The sequence below is a fragment of the Urocitellus parryii genome, chromosome 16 (assembly GCF_045843805.1).
Source record: "Urocitellus parryii isolate mUroPar1 chromosome 16, mUroPar1.hap1, whole genome shotgun sequence".
In the NCBI taxonomy this organism is placed as follows: Eukaryota; Metazoa; Chordata; class Mammalia; order Rodentia; family Sciuridae; genus Urocitellus; species Urocitellus parryii.
Window position 1 is genome coordinate 14,616,745 of NC_135546.1, and position 21,552 is coordinate 14,638,296.

A 21,552-nucleotide genomic window follows, 5' to 3' on the forward strand; every position below is an offset into this window, starting at 1 on the left:
CCCTTGGACTAGGCTGGGGACAGGATTTGGAGACTGTGCCTTCAGGTACAAAGTGATGTGGGTGAGGGAATCACAGGCTGTGGAGTGTCCACAGGGTCCACAGCCCTTCTGATTGCTTTCTTGCTGGTGGCTGGGATCGCTTTACATAGCAGAAGCCACAGAGCCAGCCCTCAATCCCAGGTCTTCAAATCCTAAATTGGGGATCCTTCCGGACAGCTCACTGCCATCCAGCTGACCCAGTTCATCTTCCATGGTTTTGGGGAGAAAGGATAAGAGCCCTGAGTGCCCTGGAGTTGAACATTGTCAAACTAGGCAATGTCAACAGAGTAATGATGTCACTACTGGACAAGGGCACAGGTCAGTGAACAAATCTCGACTGACCCCTGACTATGGGCCAGATGCCGAGCTCCACTCCCTGCACACTAATTGCATTCTGCACGGTCACTGTGCTGGGCAGGGGTCACCTGCCCCATTCTACAGACATGGAAAGTGAGGCAGCACAGGGAGGGTCACTTGCTGGGGACTCACTGTGCCTGGACATTGCTCCACGTTTTCCATCTGCTGAGAGCAGGCCTCTTTCCTCGGGCAGGTGTGTGGTTGGTGGGGAACAGCCAGACCCCGGGGCTGCCCGGGTGTCGCATCCCTCTGCCCGCCCAAAACCTTTTCTTGGAAATGATCCCAGATGTGTGTGCCTTTCCTCTCTGGCCCTTTGAGACCGTCCCCACCCAGGGAAGCCCGAGGCCTGGCTTGGGGCCACTGTCCCCATCTCTGGGAACCATTCCAGGCAAGCATCCTCTCCTCCCGGGCTTTAGTCCCCTCACCTACTCAGAGGTGGCGGCTGGGGATACCACGTGCCTGGTTACCGTAAGAGCTGGGGGCTGCGTGCATCAGCGCTCAGCATGAAAGATGGTGGTGGGTGAATGCACCAGGTGCACACTGGGGACTTGGGAGAAGCTGTTGGGTGCTGTCCAGCTTTCCTGGGGACATGGTATAAAGAAACTGCCCGCTGCCTTCTCCCTCCCTCCCTCCCTCCTTCTGCCTGCAGGGCTCCATTCAGGTCTGCAGGATAAGCAGAGGCCCCTCTCTGGCTCCAGTGGGCATCCCCAGGAGCCATATCACAGTGCGGCAGGCATGAACGCCAGGCATGGGGATGTGGAAATTGTGGTCTAACCTGCTCCCACTTCCCCTCTCTGCTGTGCCGCAGAGGACCCCAGAGTTGGGTGCTGCACAAGATGCGCCTCCATCTACCCACAGATGCTGCAAATCCGGGTCCTGAGTGCTGGCTCTGCTCGGGCTCTCCAGGATGTGCTCCAGGGTCCTGCATTCCCTCCAGTCCTCACAAGGGTTCCCCAGGGTAGCTTCCACCCCATTTTACAGCTGTAAACACTGAGGCTGGGAGCATCGGCATGCTGGCCTGTGGTCCTGCATTGGACATGCAGGACTGGGCCCTGAGCCCAGGCTCCCACCCGACTCTGGTGCCTTCTGGCAGTCGGCAGCTGGTGTTGAGACAAACCAAGGCCAGAGCCTGGGCTCTCAGGAGAAGGACCACCCTGTGGGGCTGAAGCACCTGCAGCTGCCTTGGACCCAGAGTGTGGCCTGCATCAGGGCCCAGAGGCAGAAAGGGAAGAGGTGTGAAATCTTGCCTTGCTGTCTACACCTCAGGGCTTCAGGCAAGTCCCTCCCCTCCAGGGGCCTCATGTCTGCACCCCTGAGATGCATGCAATGGCGGCCAGCCCTGGAGCTGAGGGGCAGCTGTCCTGGAGCACGCTAGATGCCCCATCCATGCTCCCCGCCTCCTGCCAACACCTGCTCTCTGAGCTCTAGGCCTGCACACCATTGGGTCACACAAGGCCATCTGTCTGGGTGGCAGTGACTCAGTCCTGTCCCTCTCTGAGGAAATGCAGCCAAGGGACAAGAGCGAGGAGCCAGAACGCCTCCGTCTGAGTCACGGTACTGTTGCTTCCTCGCTGTGTGGTTTAGCCAGTCTTAGCATCCCAGGGCCTCGGTTTGCTGGGTAATAATAGGACCTACCCACAGGGCTGCTGTGAGGACTGAGGGTGAGAAATGGACTTCCACCACCACAGCTCCCAAGTAGTGGCAGCTATTAAAAATGCCACAAGTCTGATCATCACTATGTGTTTGTGTTGTATCCTTAGGTTTTGTTCGAGGCTTATTCAAGTAGCTATATTTAATCTTCTATGTTTGCTTTAACATTTCTGCAAAGAAGGCTGCCCATCATGCATCTCTGAATAATGTCCTATGGGAAAGTGCATCCCAGAATTCATTGTCAGGAAAAATGTCATCTTCCTCCTTGTGGACAACTTGAGCTATGCAAATCATCTGAGTTCCCTTGCTTCTCTTGATGCTGGGAAGCTCATGTCAAACGTAGATCTCAATCGTGGTAGCAACTGTAGCTGGCTTATTTGTTTCCATCCTTTTCCTGTTGGCTTTCTGTGAGATGTGTCCCTCTTATGTCTTTATATCCACTATGGAAAAAATTCATGTGGGGAAAAATTTTATTATTATTTTATTATTATTTATTATTTTATTATTTTGTATAGGATTGAGGTAGTTGGTCTAATACATCTGGTTATCCAGTTTCTTGAGCAACTTAGGTTTGGGAGAGAGCAGAGCGGCACATGTTCAAGGGACCTCAGAGACTACATCTTTCATTGGAGAAAATGAGGCCCATTATGGTTATCTCTTACATACAACTAGAATTTTTTTTTGCTTGCCAGAAGCAGTGAATGTAGGATGATCCATGTACACAACACATTTGTCAGAAGATGCGTCATCATAATTATAACAAAAGAAAGTGTTTGCAAGGTCTAACTGATTGAAAAAGCACATTATAAAGTGATCAAACAACAAAGCAACGTATCTTACATTATCCCACATATCCACGGAGTGTGTCTAGCTACCTGCCTGCCTCTAGGTCACAGTGGGTTCTCTCTGGGTGGCAGGGTTACAGGTGGTTTTATTTTTCTGCTTTGTGCTCACCTACATTTTAGATTTTTCCTATAGTGAGCTTGGATGGCTTTTGCACTGTTAATTGTGTGTGTGTGGGTTTTTTTTTTTCCCTATTTAAGGAAATGTCTTTCAGGGAAGGTTTGAAGCCTTGGCCACCATGCAGGGGAGCAGGCATGGAGTCAGCCGGTCCTTTGGGACAGGACCACGGAGAGGGAGAGGTGCAGAGGGACCAAGTGACTTTTTCACACAGGGCACAAAGGAAGTGATCAGAGACGAAGATCTGAGAAGGAAGACCAGGGCAGCCACAGCCCTGGAAGTGGCAGGTCCAGCACCCACCACGAGACCCTTTCTTACCTCTGCACAGTAACCCTTTGAGAGAGGATCCCTTGTCCTGTTTTGCAGATGAGGAAACAGAGGATCAGAGAAGGTATGTGGCTCACATAAGCAGGAAGCAATGGAGTGATTTAACCCAGGGGCATGTGACTTCAGAGGCTGGTTTTTTTTTTTTTTTTTTTGGTTGGCGGGGAGCAGTACTGGGAATTGAACCCAGGGGTGCTCTACCACTGAGCTATATCCATAGCCGTTTTTAAATTTTATTTTGAGACAGGGTCTCACTAAGTTGCTGAGGCTGTCCTCTAACTTGTGATCCTCCTGCCTCAGCCTCCTGAGCAGCTGGGATCACTGAGATTACAGGTATGCACCACCACCCCTGGCCAGAGGTTATGCTTTTAATCACTTCATTTTATTTCCACACCCAGAAGGGTGTATTGGGGGACAGGAGAGAGAGAGAGAGAGAGAGAGAGAGAGAGAGAGAGAGAGAGAGAGAGAGAGAGAGAGAGAGAGAAGGGTAGGTATCAAGACAAGGGTGGAAAGGAGAGACTGATAGAAAAAATGAGAGAAAGATTTCAAAACTTCCCATCCCACTCTTTCTGGACAGAGGTGGAAAAGGCCCAACAGCGGGTACTTTAGGTCAGCCCCTGCCCCCGCCAAGTGAAGGCCTCCGCAGGCAGGCGGAAGAGTAACGAGAATCAGAGAATCATACAAGGACAGGGCTGCCCAGCCCTGGCCTGAGCAGCACAGCGTGCCAACCCCTGCTGCAGGAGGTGAGGTGCAAGGAGTCACCTCCAAGGTGAGCCAGTGACTTGGGGGTTCTGAGAAGAAACCCATCTGGAGAGTCCCTCAGATGTTGGTGTGCCCCAAGGGCAGGGACCCCCGAGGGATCCATGAACAGGGCTGAAGCACCATCAAATCAGTGTGTCAGGAGTGCACAGGGCAGGGGGTTCAGGCTTTGTCCCCAGCGGTGAGTGCCGGGAGCCCTTGCAGAGCAGCCTGGATGGATGTCGGGGTCACCGTCACCCCGTCTGCAGCACCCATCTTCATGAACAGCATGTGACTGTCTCAGGAGGGACCTGGCCCTGGTGTCTAACAAACTCCACAGCAAACCCGAGTACTCTTTTTAGCTGGGTGCTGTGGTCTGGAAGGTCTGCCAGGTCCTTGCTTTGGGAACTTAATCCTCACATTCATGTGTCGATGGGACCTGGAGGTGAGGCTTTTGGGAGGTGATGAAGGTCATGAGGGTGGGACTCCCGTGATGGCATTAGTGGCTTATGAGAAGAGACCCGAGCTGGCAGCTTGTTCTGCCTCACTATTGGGTCCCCTCCAGCCACTTTAGGATGTAGCAGGAGGTCCTCACCAGATGGTACTGGACTTCTAGCCTCCAGAACCAAATTTCTTTTCTTTAGAATTGACCTCGCCTGCGATATTCTGTTGTAGCAACGTAAAACAGATACTGGGTAACCTGGAGCAAGTTAACCCACTTCTCTGTGCCTTGGTTTCCTTGTCTTTCAGATGGGCACAATGATGGCCCCTTGCTCACGGGGTGTCTGGAAGACAGCTCAGCTCAGAGCTTGGCACACTGTAAGTGCCTAATAAGTGCTCATGGTGATTGCTATTACTGTTGGTCTGATCCTTACATTTCACAGAGAGGAAGACTGGATACTGAGGGCTTTAGACTGCTGCTCATTTGGTGTGTGTGAGGCCTCAGTTTCCTCATCTGGAAGCAGTGGTGGCCGTGGGCCCTGGGTGCCCTGCGGTGTGGGCACTGTGGCCAGGAGTGCATGCTCCCTGCGGGGCGGGGATCAGGGGGTCTGAGGCCCCCGACCTACCTTCGTTGCTCTCGCCAGGCGGGTGGTAGAAGGACAGTCCCAGGGAGATGATGGCCGCAATTTCCAGGATGATGAGCGTCACATCCTGCAGGGCTTCCCACACGAGCTGCAGGAAGGTTTTTGGCTTCTTTGGAGGTATAAAGTTTTGCCCAAAAATCTGCTTCCTCTTTTCCAGGTCTGGGGCGGTGCCTGGTAAACCTGTGGACAGAGTGCAGAGAGGTGGGCAGGGGTACCCTGGAGGGACGCATGTGTGTCCCCAGGAACTGTGGGGTGGAGTGGGGCGGGGGGCTGGCAGGAAAGTTCTGGGCACCTGACCCAGGGGCCCAGCACTTCTGTGTGCTTCAGGCTCTTGGTGGCTCCTGTCAAATGCCAGAGACACCAGGCAGTGGGCCAAATGGTCCAGCGAACACCAGGGCTCCGTCTTGCCTGCCCTAAATGTGCTCAGAGCACCGACATCAGCCCCCAGCTGGGCAGAGCATCTCCCACGGGCCTCTGTTACCATGAAGGACCGGGTACCTCCTGTGGTTTCGAAGACTGCACTAGAGTGGGAACAGGAGGCTGTGCTGGGTGCCCCTGCACCATCCCCAAGGTGAACAGGGGTCAAGAAGAGCCATGAGAACTGCATAAGATAATCCATGCAGTCCAGGACAGGGCCAAGAGCAAGGCAGGAGGTGACTTCCCGGGGCCACATACGGAAGGTGCTGGAAGCCACGTCTGGTGGGTGGGACATGCTCAGCTGGGCTGGACCAGGGCAGCGAGGGGCAGCCAGATGTCGGCCTCGTCATCCAGGGCCTGGATGGATGGCGCAGCCAGGTTCACTGCCAACTCACTAGTTCTTCATTCCCAGATAGTTCCTCCAGCCTCAAGAGCCCCACCCCACCTCCTTCCTGCTGAGCAATCGTAGGAAGCATCTCATTATCTTCTGGTAACTTCTGATCTATGTCTGTGGCCCTAGCGGTCACCACTGAGCCTCACCCCATCGCCAGGCAAGTCTCTGGCTGGGAAAGGCTTCCCGTGCCCTCTGTCTGCTGGCCCCTCACAGAGGTCAGCCCTTCGCATATTGCTGTGTCGTTTTGTTTCTCTGTGACAGCTGTGCTGTCTCACTGCTCCTGCCTTTGTTCCTGTGGGCCAGGGACATCCTGTCCTGCCATCTACACCAGGTACCGTCCTCAGCCTCTCTGAGCAGCCTCCCCTCCACCCCAGGTGGACAGCGGCCGCTGCCCTGACCTCTCCCCGGCCCTGATCACAGCAGGGCTTATGGGTTTGCTGGGCCAGTTGGTTTTGGGGGCAAAGACTGGTCTGATGCCTATTTCTCAGAGCCTGGCACTGGAGGTCATGGCGGAGAACGTAGCATGAATGGCTCTGTCAGCTGGGCATGCTCAGCCACATCTCCCCTGTGGCTTGATGACAGCTGGATGGGGACAGGGAGGGGCACAGACCTCTCACTGGACCTCAGGCCTCCAGCCCACTACTGAGAAGGGAGAACTGGAGGAATCCCGGGGGGGCTGGAGTGCTCAGTTGTATTCAGGGGAACTTAGTGGATGAATATATGACATGGCGCTAGGACTCTAAGTCTGTCGTTCATTGGCTCATTCATCCATCCATTGGCTCAATCTGTGTCTCTTTCTTTCTGGTACCAGGGGTGCTTAACCACGGATCCACACTACCAGTCCTTTTTATTTTTTCTTTTGAGACAGGGTCGGGCTAAGTTGCTTAGGACCTCGTTAAATGGCTGAGTCTGGCCTTGAACTTGCAATCCTCCTGCCTCAGCCTCCTGAGCTGCTGGAATTACAGGCATGTGCTGCTACCCTCAGCTCAGTCCCTATGTCTGGAGCCCCTGCTGTGGCCAGCTTGGTGCTGGGCACTGGGGAGAGGTGTGCATGGGACATCCCCGTGGCTCATGGACACAGGAGCTCAGGGAGCTGGGAGTCTGGCAGCCTGGGGTTCAGGGGTGCAGGGCAACAGGCATGTTCTGTGTCTGAATTCCAGGTGCAGAGCCTCCTCTGAGTGACTCCTCTGAGCCACAGTGAGTCCTCCATTGGGGGCCCGAGAGCCAGGGTGCTGAGACCCCAGGGGAGGACTGCATGTTCCCAGGAGGCCCTGCACCAGCCTCGCCTGCAGCATGGACACTCTGGACAGCTCTTGTCCTGCTGTGCAGTGAGAAGAGGGAAGCCACAGCCCAGGTGCGCCCATTTTATGGATGGGGGCCTGAGGCTTTCCAGACACCAAGCTGCTGCCTGGGGCTACTCTTGGGCTGTGCAAAAGGCCAGCCCTGCCTGCTCAAAGCATGGGGAGACGTCTCCATGGTCCCCTGCTGCGGTGCCCATCAGGGGTGACACCTGTATTTGAAGCAGAGGTTCTAGAAGCTGCAGGAATCTCCCTCCACGTGTCCGATTGCGCCCACGGCCAGGGGCTGAACTTCCTTGGGCTTTATACTTTCCACTAAAAGCTCTGATTCCTTTAGATGCCCAGAGGGGAGAAGCCATCATAGTTCTGGTCACCATGGTGTAAGAGCTCCAGGTCCCTCTCTGAATGTGTTTTGATGGGGGAGGGAAGCTTGGGAGGGTGGTGGACCTCTGATGGAGAGGCCACAATGGCCAACACTAGCCTGGTGTGGCAGTGTGCTGTGCCTCAGGCCACTGACTTCCCTTCTCTGAGCCTCAGTTTCCTCATCTTGCTAACGGGGGAGTTCACCATGATGGGTGAGTCCCCAGGATCTTGGGGTTCCAAGGTTCGCAGGCCCTGAAGTGGTCCTGCTGGGCTCTGTTTTTACCTTTAGGGGGCTCTTTGTGAGGTCTAGTGTAAATAAAGGGCTTAGATCAGAAAAAGATGGGTGGGGGGCAGCTCCACTTCTCTCCCCACCGCCCTGATGGGCAGAGTCTCTGAATCTTGTGAGGCTCTCGGTTCAGATGCGCTGGAGTCTGGAGTGTGCATGGTTGGTGGGTCGTGCTCTCGGTTCTGAAAATCAGGCCACAGCTCTGGGAGGTCTGTCCTGCTGGGGACCCACACACTAGGCCCTGCCATCTGGGGTCCTGGGACAGCAGACAGGGTGGGGACTCCAAATTCGAATAGCCGTAGGTGCTGCGCAGGTTTGGGGAGTGAGAGGAGTAGCTGGGTGGCAGACAGTGGGGAGTGGTGGGGACTGGGGCAAAGGGAACACTGACGCTTCTAAAGGGGCAGATGTTTCTAAGGGCTCCTGTGGGGGAGTATGTACCCAGCGAATCAGATCTTCCAACCTACGAGAAGGAGGACACGTGGAACTTGACAGAACGTCTCCCCAGTGAAAATATTTCAGAGCCAAATACAACAAATCTATGGGTGGGATTCTGCCCAAGGTTGCCAGTCTGAGACCCCCCAAGGCTGTGGGTCGGAAGAGGGGGAAGGCTGGGAGGGGAGGGGCCAGGGCATGGAAATTTCTCTCTCCCTTCCTCCTCTTTTCTGGGCAGCACCCCCTCTAACACCAGGCACTGTCCTGTTCCCCACAGGCTTCTGGGGGCCTCCTGGGTTATTCCCATGGTCAAAACTAACAGGAAGTCTTCACAACCACAAATTCCCCAGAATATACACCCTCCAGTGGTTAGGCTCACAGGGTCTCCGAGATGGCTCATGGTAGGTTCCTGGCATCTCACTCCTGGGCCACGTTGGAGTTGGGGATGCCAAGCCCCAAGAACTCAGGTGGGTTTGGACTTGGATATCCCGTGTTCAAATCCCAGGTCTGAGTTACTTTGAGTAAGTGATTTTTGCCCCTCGGTCCTCAGTTTCCTCATCTGTAAAACACAGGCAACAGCAGGGCCCACTTCCCAGGGTTTGGGTGCAGCTGCCGTCTTCACGTTCCATGTAAGGGCTGGACAGGGTCCCCACATGGGACATGAAGGGATGGTCTAGAAGCGGGGTTGAGGGGTGGGTGACTCTGGAACCTTGCAAGCAAAGACAGTGGCTTTGAGAACCTACAGGTGGGGCACTCGCCTGGTCCAGCCCACCCTCCGTGTCCTTCCCAGGACTCTCAGGCTCCCCACCTTCCTGCTAGATGACCGACATGCCTATTTTGGGGAGCAGACACAACAGAGACTGGGGTGAGGGATGAGTGGTGTCAGAGATTCAATTTATATTGTGGAGCATCTCGCCACTTAGCATATTCAAAATTAATACAGTGTGTCCAATGTTGTTGGACACACCAGCAAGGGCCTAAAAATTCAGGAAAAATAATGCACAGGACAGAGGCTGCATGGGGTGTGGGTTTTCAAGTGAGAATTCTTATTTATTTATTTATTTTTATTTTGTGGTACTGGAAATTGAACCCAGCGGCTCTTCACCACTGAGATTCATTCCCAGACCTTTCTATTTTTTTTTTTTTTTAAATTTTGAGATAGGGCCTCAGTAAGTTGCTGAGGCTGGCCTGGAACTTGTGATCCTCCTGCCTCAGCCTCCCAAGTTGCTGGGATTACAGGCATGCACTACTGTGCCTGACTGAATTTTCTCTCTCTATATAATTACAGAGCACTGGGCGGGGAGTTGAGTTTGAGTCTTGATTCTACCACTGACTTGTGAGTGAAGCAAACCCAAGGCCCCCCAGAAAGGGTGAGCCACCTACTTAAGGTCACACAGCAAGGAAAGATAGAGACATACCCTTGGAGACTCAGTTTTCTTATCGATAAAATGGGAGGAAGTAACCCCTACGCTGTGGTGGGCCACTGTCAGAGGAATGGCTGTGAATACTCTGGGTAAACGCTGGGAATACCATCTGTGTGCCTTCATGGGAAAAAAAAAATGTCAGCTGTTGTCCAGATTCTTCTACTGGGGCCAGAATTTGGGTGTCCTGTCATTTATGTAAGAGAAGAAAGGCACAGCTCCCAGAGTGGGGGTTTCGGTTGTACAGAATCATTTGCTGTGATGGCTCTTGCTGTCACTGGACATTTGAGGCGTGTACCTCCAGCTGTCCTGGACACTGATTGGGTTCTCTCCCAGTCTCTGAGCCCTCGCCCTGTCACCCCCGGTCTTCTGTTTCCAGTGAGTGGCTCCCTCTTCTCAGTCATTTCAGACTCAACTTTGATGGCTGCTAACAGCTCTCCCAGGCTGTCAGAGGGGTTTTTTGGTTGGCCCAGTATTTCTTAAAAAATGGGAAATTTTCACAAACATAAGAAATGCAAGCACTTCTAAATAGAAGTCCTCACGTTTGGCTCAGGGAGTCACGTGCCCCTACCTAAGGGAGTTGGAACCGGTGAGTGACACCTCTCTGATGCGAACACCAGCCCCACCTCTGCTCCAGTAAGGAGCGCTGGGGGCGGAGGAGGGGACCGTGCATGTCACCTTGTCTGTGAGGCAGATTGGTGGGACCGAAGATACGATGTGTGTCAATCGTGCCTGGCACATGTTGGCCTTCCTGATTTCTGGATGCAGTTCTTACTAGTTGCCACCGCTGCTACTAACTACCACGGTACCACCACTGCACTATGGGCCTGGAATGTGTGTCTCTGGTATTGCCCTCTGAATTGCCACCTATTAGATCACCACCCTATCTGAGATTGCCACCCCTGACATATCATACCTCTCTGTCGGTCCTGAGACCTGGTTTGAATCTATCTTTCCTTGCCGTGTGACCTTAAGTAGATGGCTCACCCTTTCTGGGAGGCCTTGGGTTGCTTCACTTGAAGAGCAAACAGAACCAAGGCTCTGTGCACTGTAACGTTCTGCTGTTGTGGTCACCCCACTGTGCAGATGTGGACCCTGAGGCTCTGTTGGAGCCTTGTGGTCAACCTGCCCTGCTCCAGCCTGATCCAGTCAGGGGTCGTCTACACCTGCTCCCAATACACACAGACAGTGACCCCACCTGATCAAGCTGACCGGAAACCTTGGTTCACACCAGGCTAGTCCCTGCCAATCCCGGGGTGCTTGGGAAATTTCAGGTGAAACCAAAGATGAGTGTTTTCCTCAGTGGCTTCCTGGCCCTGCTACCTGCATTTATGAAGCAGAGACAGGGACCAGCTGAAGGGCACCCAGAAGGCAGGTGTGTGACTTAGTGCGTGCAAGAGGCTGTAGGCGCACAAGTGCATGCTCAGGAGTGCCGCCAGGTGGAGGTGTACGGCACTGGGCTGACCACGTGTCCTGTCCCCTGTCAGAGGCCAGGCAGAGCGGGCAGATTTCAAAGGCACCACAGCTGGGACTTGGGATTTCTTGGTGGCTCAAGATACAATGGTGAGATGGATCAGGAGACTTGAAGCTCCAGTGGGCAGCTCTGTGCCTGTGGGCAGGTGACTTCCACTCCGCCCTGCTTCCTCACGTGTGACCTTCCAGCGACAACAGCGTCTACCTCAGAGTTAAAGGACCTTGTGCTTAGCAAGGCGCCCGCCCCGTGAGGACTTGGTTAATGTCAGCGGCTGCTACTACGCTGTCCTGACAGAGCCACCTTCAAGGCCCTGGCTCCTAACTTAGTTGCACGTTAGTGTCACTAGGGAGCTTCAGAAAAATGTTTCTGGCTGGGCCTTAACTCAGAGGTTCCGACTCCACCACGGCCCAGCCTTGGGGGGCTGCAGAGCTCCCCGGGATTCTGCTGTGCTGCCAGGGGTGGGACTGCATGGTCCCCTGGGCAGCAGCAGTACCTCAGGCTCCGCCTGGACCTGCTCAGTGAGACAGGACGCAGCCTGGGGTGGAGCCAGCCCTCTGCGGGAGGTGGGCCGGGGCAGGCCAGAGAAGGTCTGTCCCCTTTGAGCCTCGCCAGCAGTCCTGGGTTCTTGCTGGTGCCCTGAGAGCAGCGGCTGGTCCAGATCACACAGTGGGGCAGGGGTGACAGAGCCTGAGGTGACAAAGTCTGAGGAGCGTGGTCAACCCTGCACTTTTCTGTAAGGTTTTCCAGCTCCCCAGGGCCCGTCTCCCTCCCTGAGAGCTGATGACAACAGACCTCGGTTCCCAGCCTCCCTTGAGGCCACGGCACAGGTAGCGAGTGCTGCCAGTCAAGAAGCCGACCCAGTGGGCCGAGGTGGAGGGGAATGCTGGCCACGCTCCCTGTCTCCTGCTGGCACAGACGAGGCTGCAGGAGGACACTAGGAACGAGGCGGGCAGGGAAGGACCCCAGGAGGAGACCCCATCAGCGTGGGGCCAGGAACTAATCCTGCAGGGTGGTCTGACAGTGTCCCTGCCCTGTCCACAGCCCCTCCTGGCTCCCCGTGCCCTTCTCAGCTGTCCACCTCCTGGGCTCACAGTGGCCTCTCTGAGGTTGTCCCAAAGCCTCCCCCTGCCTCCCTCCCAGGCACATCATGTTGATCCCACTCCGCTGCCAAGCCACAGGCCCCATTCCTGTCTGGCCTCAGTCTTGTCTCATCTGGCTCCTAACCCAGGCCATCCCCCTCCCCTCATCTGCTGACCTATTTAATCTTCAGAAGTGCACATGGGCATTCACTGCCTCCTCCTGAAAGCCTTCCCTGATTGACCCAACAAGAGTGGTCTGTCCCTCTCGTCCCCCGAGAGCATTTGTCACCCAGCTCTTTCCTTTGATAGCACACGTCCATCAGCCATTTCTCCCAGGCTGGGGTTTGGCCCTGAAGGTCAACCAGCAACTGAGATCCACCCTTTCTGTCTCCACTGCCTTCTGGACCTCTTAATGCCACTGTCCCCTGGTAGCGGGAGCTGCCCAAGTCATCCCACAGCAGGCCTTGGAAGGCTCCCTCCCTCCCCTGCCTCTGAGGACCAGAGACGGAGAGGTGGATGCTGAGGCTGCTCAGGGCTCCGCACAGGTGCCGAGAGACTGGGCTTGACAACTCTCTGCGGTGAACCCGCCATGCACAGGCCTGCCCTGTGGCCCGTGGGACCAGGGGCATATGCAGTTTACGATCAAGGTCATGTATTGATGATCCCGATGGCCAGCTGCAGGGTGGGGAGGTGTCTTTCTGGTACACAGTGGCCTCACGTGGGGCTGTCTATGGACCCAGAGTCTAATAATCACTAGCAATCATGCAGAGGGGGTAGGATTTACAGTTATGCGCTCACATGCAGATGTGGAGCCCAGCTGTGCACACAGCACTTGACCGTGAACCTGAGTACCCACGGTCACAGCACTGGGTGGTCTCTAGGTCCACAGATACGGTGTCCACTACTTTATGTGCTCACAACTGGACATCAGGGAACAAGGACACAGATGCTATGCGCCTTGACCTGATCCCCACGGGGATACAGGATTCCATCATATCTTTTTGCAGCGCCGACTGAGCTCCTGGCTCCTCCCTCCACGGTGGGACTTCTTTATAAAACCTCTCGGCTCCACAATTTCCACTTGGGCAGGGATTTGGAGAAGGGGGTGGAGGGTGGTAGTGGGGGTCTGGTCCGAAGCTGTGAAAGTATGAATTACATATACCAAGGAATGGGGGTCCATTGGGGCTGGGGTCCTAAGGTTTACAAAATTTAGTATGCCTAGTTACGTTTGCATTTTAGATAATTAGTGTAAGTTATGTTCGTGCAATATTTGGGACATACTACTGATCAAAAATCATTTGTTGTTTAGCTGACATTCAAATTTCGCTGGGTATCCTTGACTTCCCTCTGTTAAATCTGACAACTCCACCCCCAGGGGTCCCCAGTCCCCTCCCTTGGGTCCACTGTTGGATCAGAAGTCCTGTGGCCGGCCAGGCTCCCACTCCCAATGGACAGGCAGGAAAACAGAGGCACAGAGACGGGGAATGACGTTACCCAGATGCAGGGTGGGGCAGGCTCCTTCCTCCTGGCCCTGGCCCGTCTCACCACGCCGTGGAGACACAGGAAGGAGACGCTGGTCTTGCTTATAATGGGCCTTATCGTACAGAAATTATGGCCACTGCAAATCCTCCCCTGTCAACCTTACTGAAGGTATTTGATTCAACCTGTCCTGAGGTGGCTCATTGTCCTCTGACTGCAGGTGACCCCTTCAATGATGTGGGACCACGACCTCCCACCAATGCCCCCACTATACTGGGGCTGCAGACACTAAGTATGCACACGTGGTCTCACATGGCCATCATTTTAAACCGTGTGTAGCTTGCATTTAATTTTCCTGGCTGTTCTGTAAGATTGGGATGATAGATAACTTCATTTTTACAGATGGAAAGACTGAGGCTCAGAGAGGTAAAGACCCTTGCTCAGGGTCACACAGCTAGAGTCAGGATGTGAACGCTGCTGTCTGAGGCTCAACAAACTGTATTCTTTCCGCACCATGTCAGGCTGCCTGAATTAGGATCCAGCGCTGAAATCAAAGCCAGCAATTCTGCCATTCTCCTGTTGCTCTCAAGACAGCCTTTTCCCATAAACAGAGATTTGGCAATGGACAAGAGCTATCTCCCAGGGATGCCAAGCACCTGAAGGAAATTGCGAAAACTTAGTCACCAGGCAGGGTGTTGCTAAATATTTGTGTTGTCACTGTGATGTGGGCTCCTCCATTAGCATCAATAAAAGTCTTATACTTTGAAGGGAAGGAAGAAAAAAAAAACCTACAAGCCTCTCAAAAGCTCACATTTTTAGAAAAATGCATTTCTGTCTTTGGAAAGCAAGTAGGCTAAATAAATTGTGGTACATCTAGTCCACAGTAAACTACACAACAGCCGAAAAATGAGATCCATTTATATGTTCTAACATAGAAGGTTCTTTAAGACAAACTGTTGGATAAAGACAACATTGAACATTGCAGCGCAGCATGTTCGTTCAATTCCACTTTGTAGAACCAGAAATTCCACAAAATAGTCTGTATTTCCCATGGGTATCTAAGGATATGTGTAGCGAAATGTCTGTAAGGATCTGCTCCAAACTCACGATAGCGGTGTCTCTGTAGGATTGGCTACAGTGGTCAAGATTTGACTAAAATGTTTTAATTTTTAGCAGGAGAATGTGTTCATGTTTTATTTGAATAACTCAAAGTTTAATCTGAAATCAGTACATACCATAAGAAACTCAAGGTGTGTTTTCATAGAACCTTTGATTGAAGTGGTCTTGGGAACAAGCATTCCCAGGTCACAACTGTGGCTTCCTAATTTGCTACCAGCACGTCCTTGACTGAGTCACTTCACCGTCTCTGGGTTATAGGACATGGTGCCCAGCTCAGAGCCTGGCTCTGAAGGTTGATATCAGGCAATGGGCGTGGCATGCCAGGGACAGAGGAGAGGCTCAATATATGGCGCCCGTCATCTCTTCTTTCCCTCTGGGTCCTGCCTGTCTCTCATCTTTTGACCTAAGTCTGCAATCTTCTTCACACAGAGCAGGACTCATCTCAGATCTAACCGCCCCCCTCGGTGGCCTCCATATGGGTCTGGGCTGATGGCTTCAGTGGCCACTTCACTGATCTCCCGGCTCCAACTCTCAATTTAGTTCCTATGCAGCAGCCACAGGGAGGTTTTAAAAGCATAAAGGGTCATTGGGTTCATGTCAAGCCCTTGCTGACTGCAGTCAAGGCCTCCTATTACATGCAGGTAAAATCGCTCTCTTTACCAAGACCTGGATGGCTCCTATGGAGAGTCCCTGCTCTCCTCTGCAGTCTCACTGTTCCTTACCCACCACTATGCTATGTGCCCAGCAGGATCAGCCTCCTTTCTGAGGCTTCAATATGGGGTTTTCCTGCCTCAGGGCCTTTGCACATGTTGTGCCCTTACCAGGAAATCTCTTCTTTGCATTTGAACCTGACTTAGCACTTCCTTTGGCTAAGCTCCCCTCCCGGCCAGGTTGGACTCCCTTCCAAATATTCACATAACTCCCTGAAAATTCCTTTTATTTGAATACTTCATAATGTAATTGGCTTTTCTTAGTGGAACCCTTCATGACTGTGAGCTCCATGCAGACAGGCACTGTTGAAATATAGGAGATGCTCAATAAACTCGAGGCCTCTCCTAGACACCTGTACAGGGAGACGGGGTGAGGAAAGGGCCATGCTTAACTCCAGAGCAGTGGCCACCCTGATGGGCACCTTCAGGCTGAGGACTGGGGAGCAGAGCAGAACCTCAGGGTCTCCTACGGTCACTTTCCTCTCTGCCTGAGGCCACACAGGAAATGCCTCAGGGCCTCCAGTGTCCTTTTGCTGGTAGGACAGATGGACACGACCGGGCTTGCTGGGGACACACACATCCCCCGCCTCTGCCCAGCTTGGGACATCCCTCCAACTTTCCACTTACTGCCGGGGCAGGTTGGGTGGGGGAGGCTGCTGGTGAAACCCAAGACCGGAATCAATGCCAGGAAAGTAGAGGCCCTCCCCTCTGTGACAGGGCTCCTCCCTGCTCTCACAAAAGGCAGCTCGAGGGACCGGAGGGTCCTACCAAGAGACTTCCCCCTCCCGATCAAAGAGTCTGGGGAGTGGAGGGAGGGGACAGGAGAATGGGAAGGGGCCGAGAGGGAAGCTGGAGTGACACAGGTCTGAAGGACAGAAAACCCAAGGAGACCCCAGAAAGCTGAGTGGGTCCCTTGTGCAGGGCGGTTTAGAAAGTGCCTTCACATCCACAGTCACGTGGGAGCCGACAAGGTGCCCACGATGAAGTCTACAGTTGCAGACGAGGAGACCGTGGTTCAGACAGGACCCAGGGTCACGCACCTAAGCTTCATGGTTTCCTGTGACCTCACTTTGTTAGCTTCATTTTACAAATGGGGAATCGAGGCACGGAGATATAAAGACACTCATCTTCTGGATTTCCACTCTGGGTCTGTGTGAATTTAGAGTCCAGGTCTTATCCAGTGCATCACAACCCCCAGCTCACGAACCTGGGCTTCTCTTGCCCTGTGTAACTCTGTGGAGGAGGCTGGAAAAGGATGACGAGGTCACCCATTTTATGGGTCAGGAAACTGAGGCCCAGAGAGAGGGACGATTATCTCCAAAGGCCAACTGTTAAGGGCGTCTGGATGGTTCCCCCTGCCTCCCGTGGAACAGAATGTTCTGGAGCCTGGGGACTCTGACATGTTCCTTACAGCCGGCCTCCTCAGGCTGCAGGCTTTAGGGGCCCTCTGGAGTCAGAGGCGTGTCAGTGTGAATGCTGGCTCAGTCGCTTACTAGTTGCATGACTTCAAACAAGTTATATGAGCAGTTCTGAGCTGCTCCGTTTCCTCAACTTTAAAATAGGTATAAATGGCCGTGACCTCCTAAGATGCACTTGAAGATCAAAGGCAGTCACGTACATAATGCACTCAGAATACAGGGAAATATACCAATGAAAGGAAGCCATTATGGGCACTATTATGATCTAAGGAGCTGTCACATTCTCTTCTTGTGTCCTGTACCAAGACCCTCAGCCCTCCCTGACTCCACGGTGTGGGGTACAGCCCCTGAGCATGCTGGCCACATCCCCCTCACACGCCCACTGGTTCCTTCTTCTCTTTGGGGATTTATTAGAAGCTGGGAGGTCAGGAAGTCGCCACTACTAGGAGCCCCGGAGTGCTGAGAATTTCCCAGGCCCTGTCCCGCAGGGGAAGGGAGGCAGGGTCACAGCTCCCGCCTCACGCTCTTGCAGGACAACTTGGATGAGCGATGCACATGCTTCCTACTACAAAGATCACCAGGGGGGCTGAGCCCCAGGTGCCTGCAACAGGAGCCAGCGTGACAGCAGCCCCGACTGTGTTCCTCTCTCCCCTGTCCAATGCTCTTCACTACCTCACTCTTTTTAAAAACGATTTTATTAGTTGTTTATGGTCCTTTATTTTATTTTTCTGTGGTGCTGAGAATCGAACCCAGTGCCTCACACATGCTGGACAAGCGCTCTACCCCTGAGCCCCAGCTCCAGCCCCTACCTCACTCTTGAGATCACTCCCCAGAACACAACCTGCACCCCATCCCGGAGAATCCAAAGGAAGGCAGATGCCAGGGCAGGAGGCTGGAGCCCGCCCTGTGCTCTGGTTCCCAGGTTGATGGATCCGTCCTTGCTGGGCCTCTGCTTCCTCTGGACTGAGGGGCTTGGATTCACTTTCTACTCCAAGGGTATCCTCTCTCCCCTTGTTGCTCAAATATTCTGAGATCCTCCAGGACTCTTTCGTACTGAATCCTTCATTCATGAAGCCATCAACCTGTCCTTAACCCAGACCCCAGAGCACCGCAGCCATTTTGTGGAGATCTAAGAGAGACCCACCCGCTCTCTCCTCTCAGCTCTGCCCCACTGGTCACCTGCCTGGGAGCCCTTCTGGCAGAGAACAGGGCTGGAGTCGTGTTCTGGACCATGGCATTTGGTCTCATTCATTCATTCACTCAATAAGTCGTGACCCGTGAAGGTGGGTCATACACTGGAGAGCAAAGATGTCAGTGCCCACCTCCTGGGTTTGCTCACTCCTAGGAGCTCTGCGGGACAATGCTGTGGTACGATTCCTACCATTTTGTAAATAGACCTTTCTCTTTTTCCTTTGGGGGGCTGAGTGCATCCTGTGTTTGTTAGGAACTGTTACCCTCTTCTGCTTGTGTCTATTTTGCATTTCGTCCCCCTCCTGTGAGTCCCTGGGCTTCTCTGCCTGCCTGGGAGGGGCTGTGTCTTGGGGGCCTGTAGGAAGGTAAAGGGATGAGTCACAGTCCCCTCCCTGCACTGGATTATACCTGGTTGCTTAACAACCAGGAACGCACATCTCCGCCACCACTCGCAGTTTTATGGGGAGACGTGATGAGACACAGTGTTCCGGATGAACCCTTAAATCTCATTCCATTGAGTTCTTTGCAGCCTGAGGCCCCCAAAATCAAATGAACCAAGGAGAGCGCTGAGACATTTGAGGGGCGAAGACTGCAAGGAGCCGGGGCTGGGGTCCTGTGCACGCCCTCCCTGACAGGCCGGGCCAATGTGTGCTATGATGTCCGCCCTTGCTCTCCAGGGTCCCCTTCACTCTAGAGGGAAAAGCCAGGCTTCGGCTCCTGCCACGTCCCCACAGGCCCCACCTCGAGCCTTTGCCCACACTAAGGTCTGCTCTGCCCCCTGATCCTGGGCTCTCAGAGGCGCCGCTCTGGGGTTTCCTAGCTTGGCCCCTGGTTTATTTCCTCCAGAGCTCTTGCTGCAATTGACAGGCTCCATCATTTTTCTCTCAGCGTGTTTCCTTGCTAGCCACCCACGCTAGAATGCAAGCCCCACGAGGGCAGAGACGTTTATTGATGTGTTCACTGTGGTATCCATCTCTCTGGGCTCAGAGTTGGGTCTAGCACATAGTAGGTGCCCAAGAAACATCTATGGAATGGATGAATTTAAAAACATCAGTTTCCTGGGGCTAGAGGTATAGCTTGGTGTAGGGCATGCGCTTAGCATGAGTAAAGCCCTGGGTTCCATCCCCAGCACCATAAAAAAATAAAAAAATAAAAAATAAAGTTTCCTTATACCTGATGCTTAGCAGGTGTTCATGGGCCTTAGCTGACACCCTTCAACTCCATACTGCTTGGACTGCCATCTACTGAGGGCATTTACCAGGGATTGAACCCAGGGGCATTTTACCACTGAGCCACATCCGCAGCCCTTTTTACTTTTAATTTTTTTTTTTTTTGAGACAGGGTCTTGCTAAGTTGCTTAGGGCCTTGTTAAATTGCTGAGGCTGGCTTTGAACTGGTGATCCCCCTGCCTCAGACCCCCGAGTTGCTGGGATCACAGGTGTGCGCCATCCTACTTGGCTGGAGGAAATTCTTTATTACATTATTTATAGCAAAAAGAAAAAATCATCAAAATATTCATTAGTGGAAAACATGCTAGGAAAAAACCACCATCCATGGCACTTTTCAGGGGCTAAACTTCAGAAGGGAGCTGCCATGACATGCCCCAACAGTTTCTGAGGTTTAAAGGCACCTAATAGGGAGAGAAAACCATGTGAGATCTCAGGGGGACAGGAACTGACTGGAAGAGGGTCCTGACCCGGGCAGGCCTGGCTCAGATCTCACCTCTGTGACCTGTAGGTGCGTGACTTTGGGCTCTCTGTGCTCCACATCCTCGTCTGTAAATGGGGATAAAACTGAAAGAGAGACCACGATAAAGTGTCCCCAGCAGGCAGGATACCTTTTGCATTACAGGCCTGAAGCCGGGCTGGCTCCTGACTTGGGACTTGTTAGGACAGTTTAGGAAGCCTTAGGGGGTGGGGCAGTGGGAAAGCTGGCAGTTCCAGATCAAACAGCCAGCAGTCCTGGGGCGCCAGAACATGACAGGGACAGTTCTGCAGCCCGGCCTCCCATTAACGACAGCCCTCAAAAAACCCGATTATTTCAAACGCCCGGTGCTGGGTGCTCCACATTCTCCGGGTGTCTGGGTAATTAGACCTCCCAGGACTTCAAGAGGAAGCTGCCGCTTCCTGCTAGAAGCCAATCTTGCTCAGCTCCTATGTCCCCGAGGCTGACAAGGGGCCTGCAGGGGGCGTGCCTCTGCTAGTTCAGGTCACACTCGCTCTGGGGCTGGGGATTTTCCCCGAGGACTCCACTTTCACGGGAGTCAAAGGGACAAAGCTTTCCTCATCAGGGACAGAAGGAAGGACAGGGGAGTCTGGCCAGGGTGTGCACGGGACAGAGGCAGAGATGTCACTGTTGCCCTTGGCTGCAGTGTCTGATGTCTCATGCCCCCCACAAGCTGAGCTGGGCTGTGGGTTCTGGGAGGGGGTGAGGGGACATGAGGGTCCTCAGCTCATGCCTGTGCACCTCCAGGGCACACACTCGCTCCTGAGTCCCTGCTGGGGGTTCAGAGGCAAATGAAACCACCTCAAATTTGACAGGTAGAAAATTCCAAAGCCTGGTGTGCATGGCATGTGCTAAGCCGCCCCTCTCAAGTCAAAGGGAGGAGTTGAGCTAAAGTGTGGGAATACACAAAGCTGCCCCCAGCACCCAACAGTTGGCCTTTGTGGGGATTTTTTCCCCCCTGTAATAGGGGGCACCCAGGGCTCTCCCCACATGTCCATTCCCCAGGGACTGTGACCTCTTTTTCTTTATTGAATACTCACTGGCCTCTCGGGACTTGGCTCTTTCTCCCAACAGTGCCAGTCCTGACAGACCAGCCCTGGCCCTTCGGTCTCATATTTGGGCCTGATGTCCAGTGTGCCTTGGAGCCTCTAAAAGCTCCCGGGCTTCTGAGCCAGAACCTCATCCTCTTTTGACAGATGGCTGGCTTCACCCAGGTCTGCGTTTCATTCCCACAGCTGTGTGACCTGGGCAAGTCAGTCAACATCTCTGTGTCTCCGTTTCCTCATCTGCAAAATGGAGTTAGCAGTGATCTCCTGCTGAGGTGTGGCAGCTGTGGGTGTAACGGGGCTGTTCCTGGGGGAAGCAGCAGCACCTGGCCTTGGTTCTCTCCCTAAATCAGATCCCCAGCCTCTGCTGGCCACCAGATGAGCCTCATTAAGGAGGCAGCAGGTGGGGTGAGGTTTGCAATTGGCATCTGATTCTTCACCCTGGCCATCTGAGACCTGGGTCTTCCCAGAGGGCCAAGGGAGTTCCTGGGAGGTCAGGGACGCACCGGGCCCAGCATGCCACCTGCCGGTATGTGGTAGGGAAACC

General features: G+C 53.6%; 1 protein-coding gene across 5 annotated transcripts in view; it reads right to left on the reverse strand.

The window, feature by feature from the left end:
- Atp2b2 (ATPase plasma membrane Ca2+ transporting 2) overlaps window positions 1-21,552 on the reverse strand; it is a 131,047-nt gene that overhangs the window by 74,620 nt on the left and 34,875 nt on the right. For all 5 annotated transcript variants that reach the window (XM_077793544.1, XM_077793543.1, XM_026383009.2 and 2 more), the window contains exon 3: window positions 5,136-5,333. In XM_077793544.1, coding sequence (XP_077649670.1) covers window positions 5,136-5,333 — 198 coding nt within the window. The remainder of the gene's footprint in view (window positions 1-5,135; window positions 5,334-21,552) is intronic.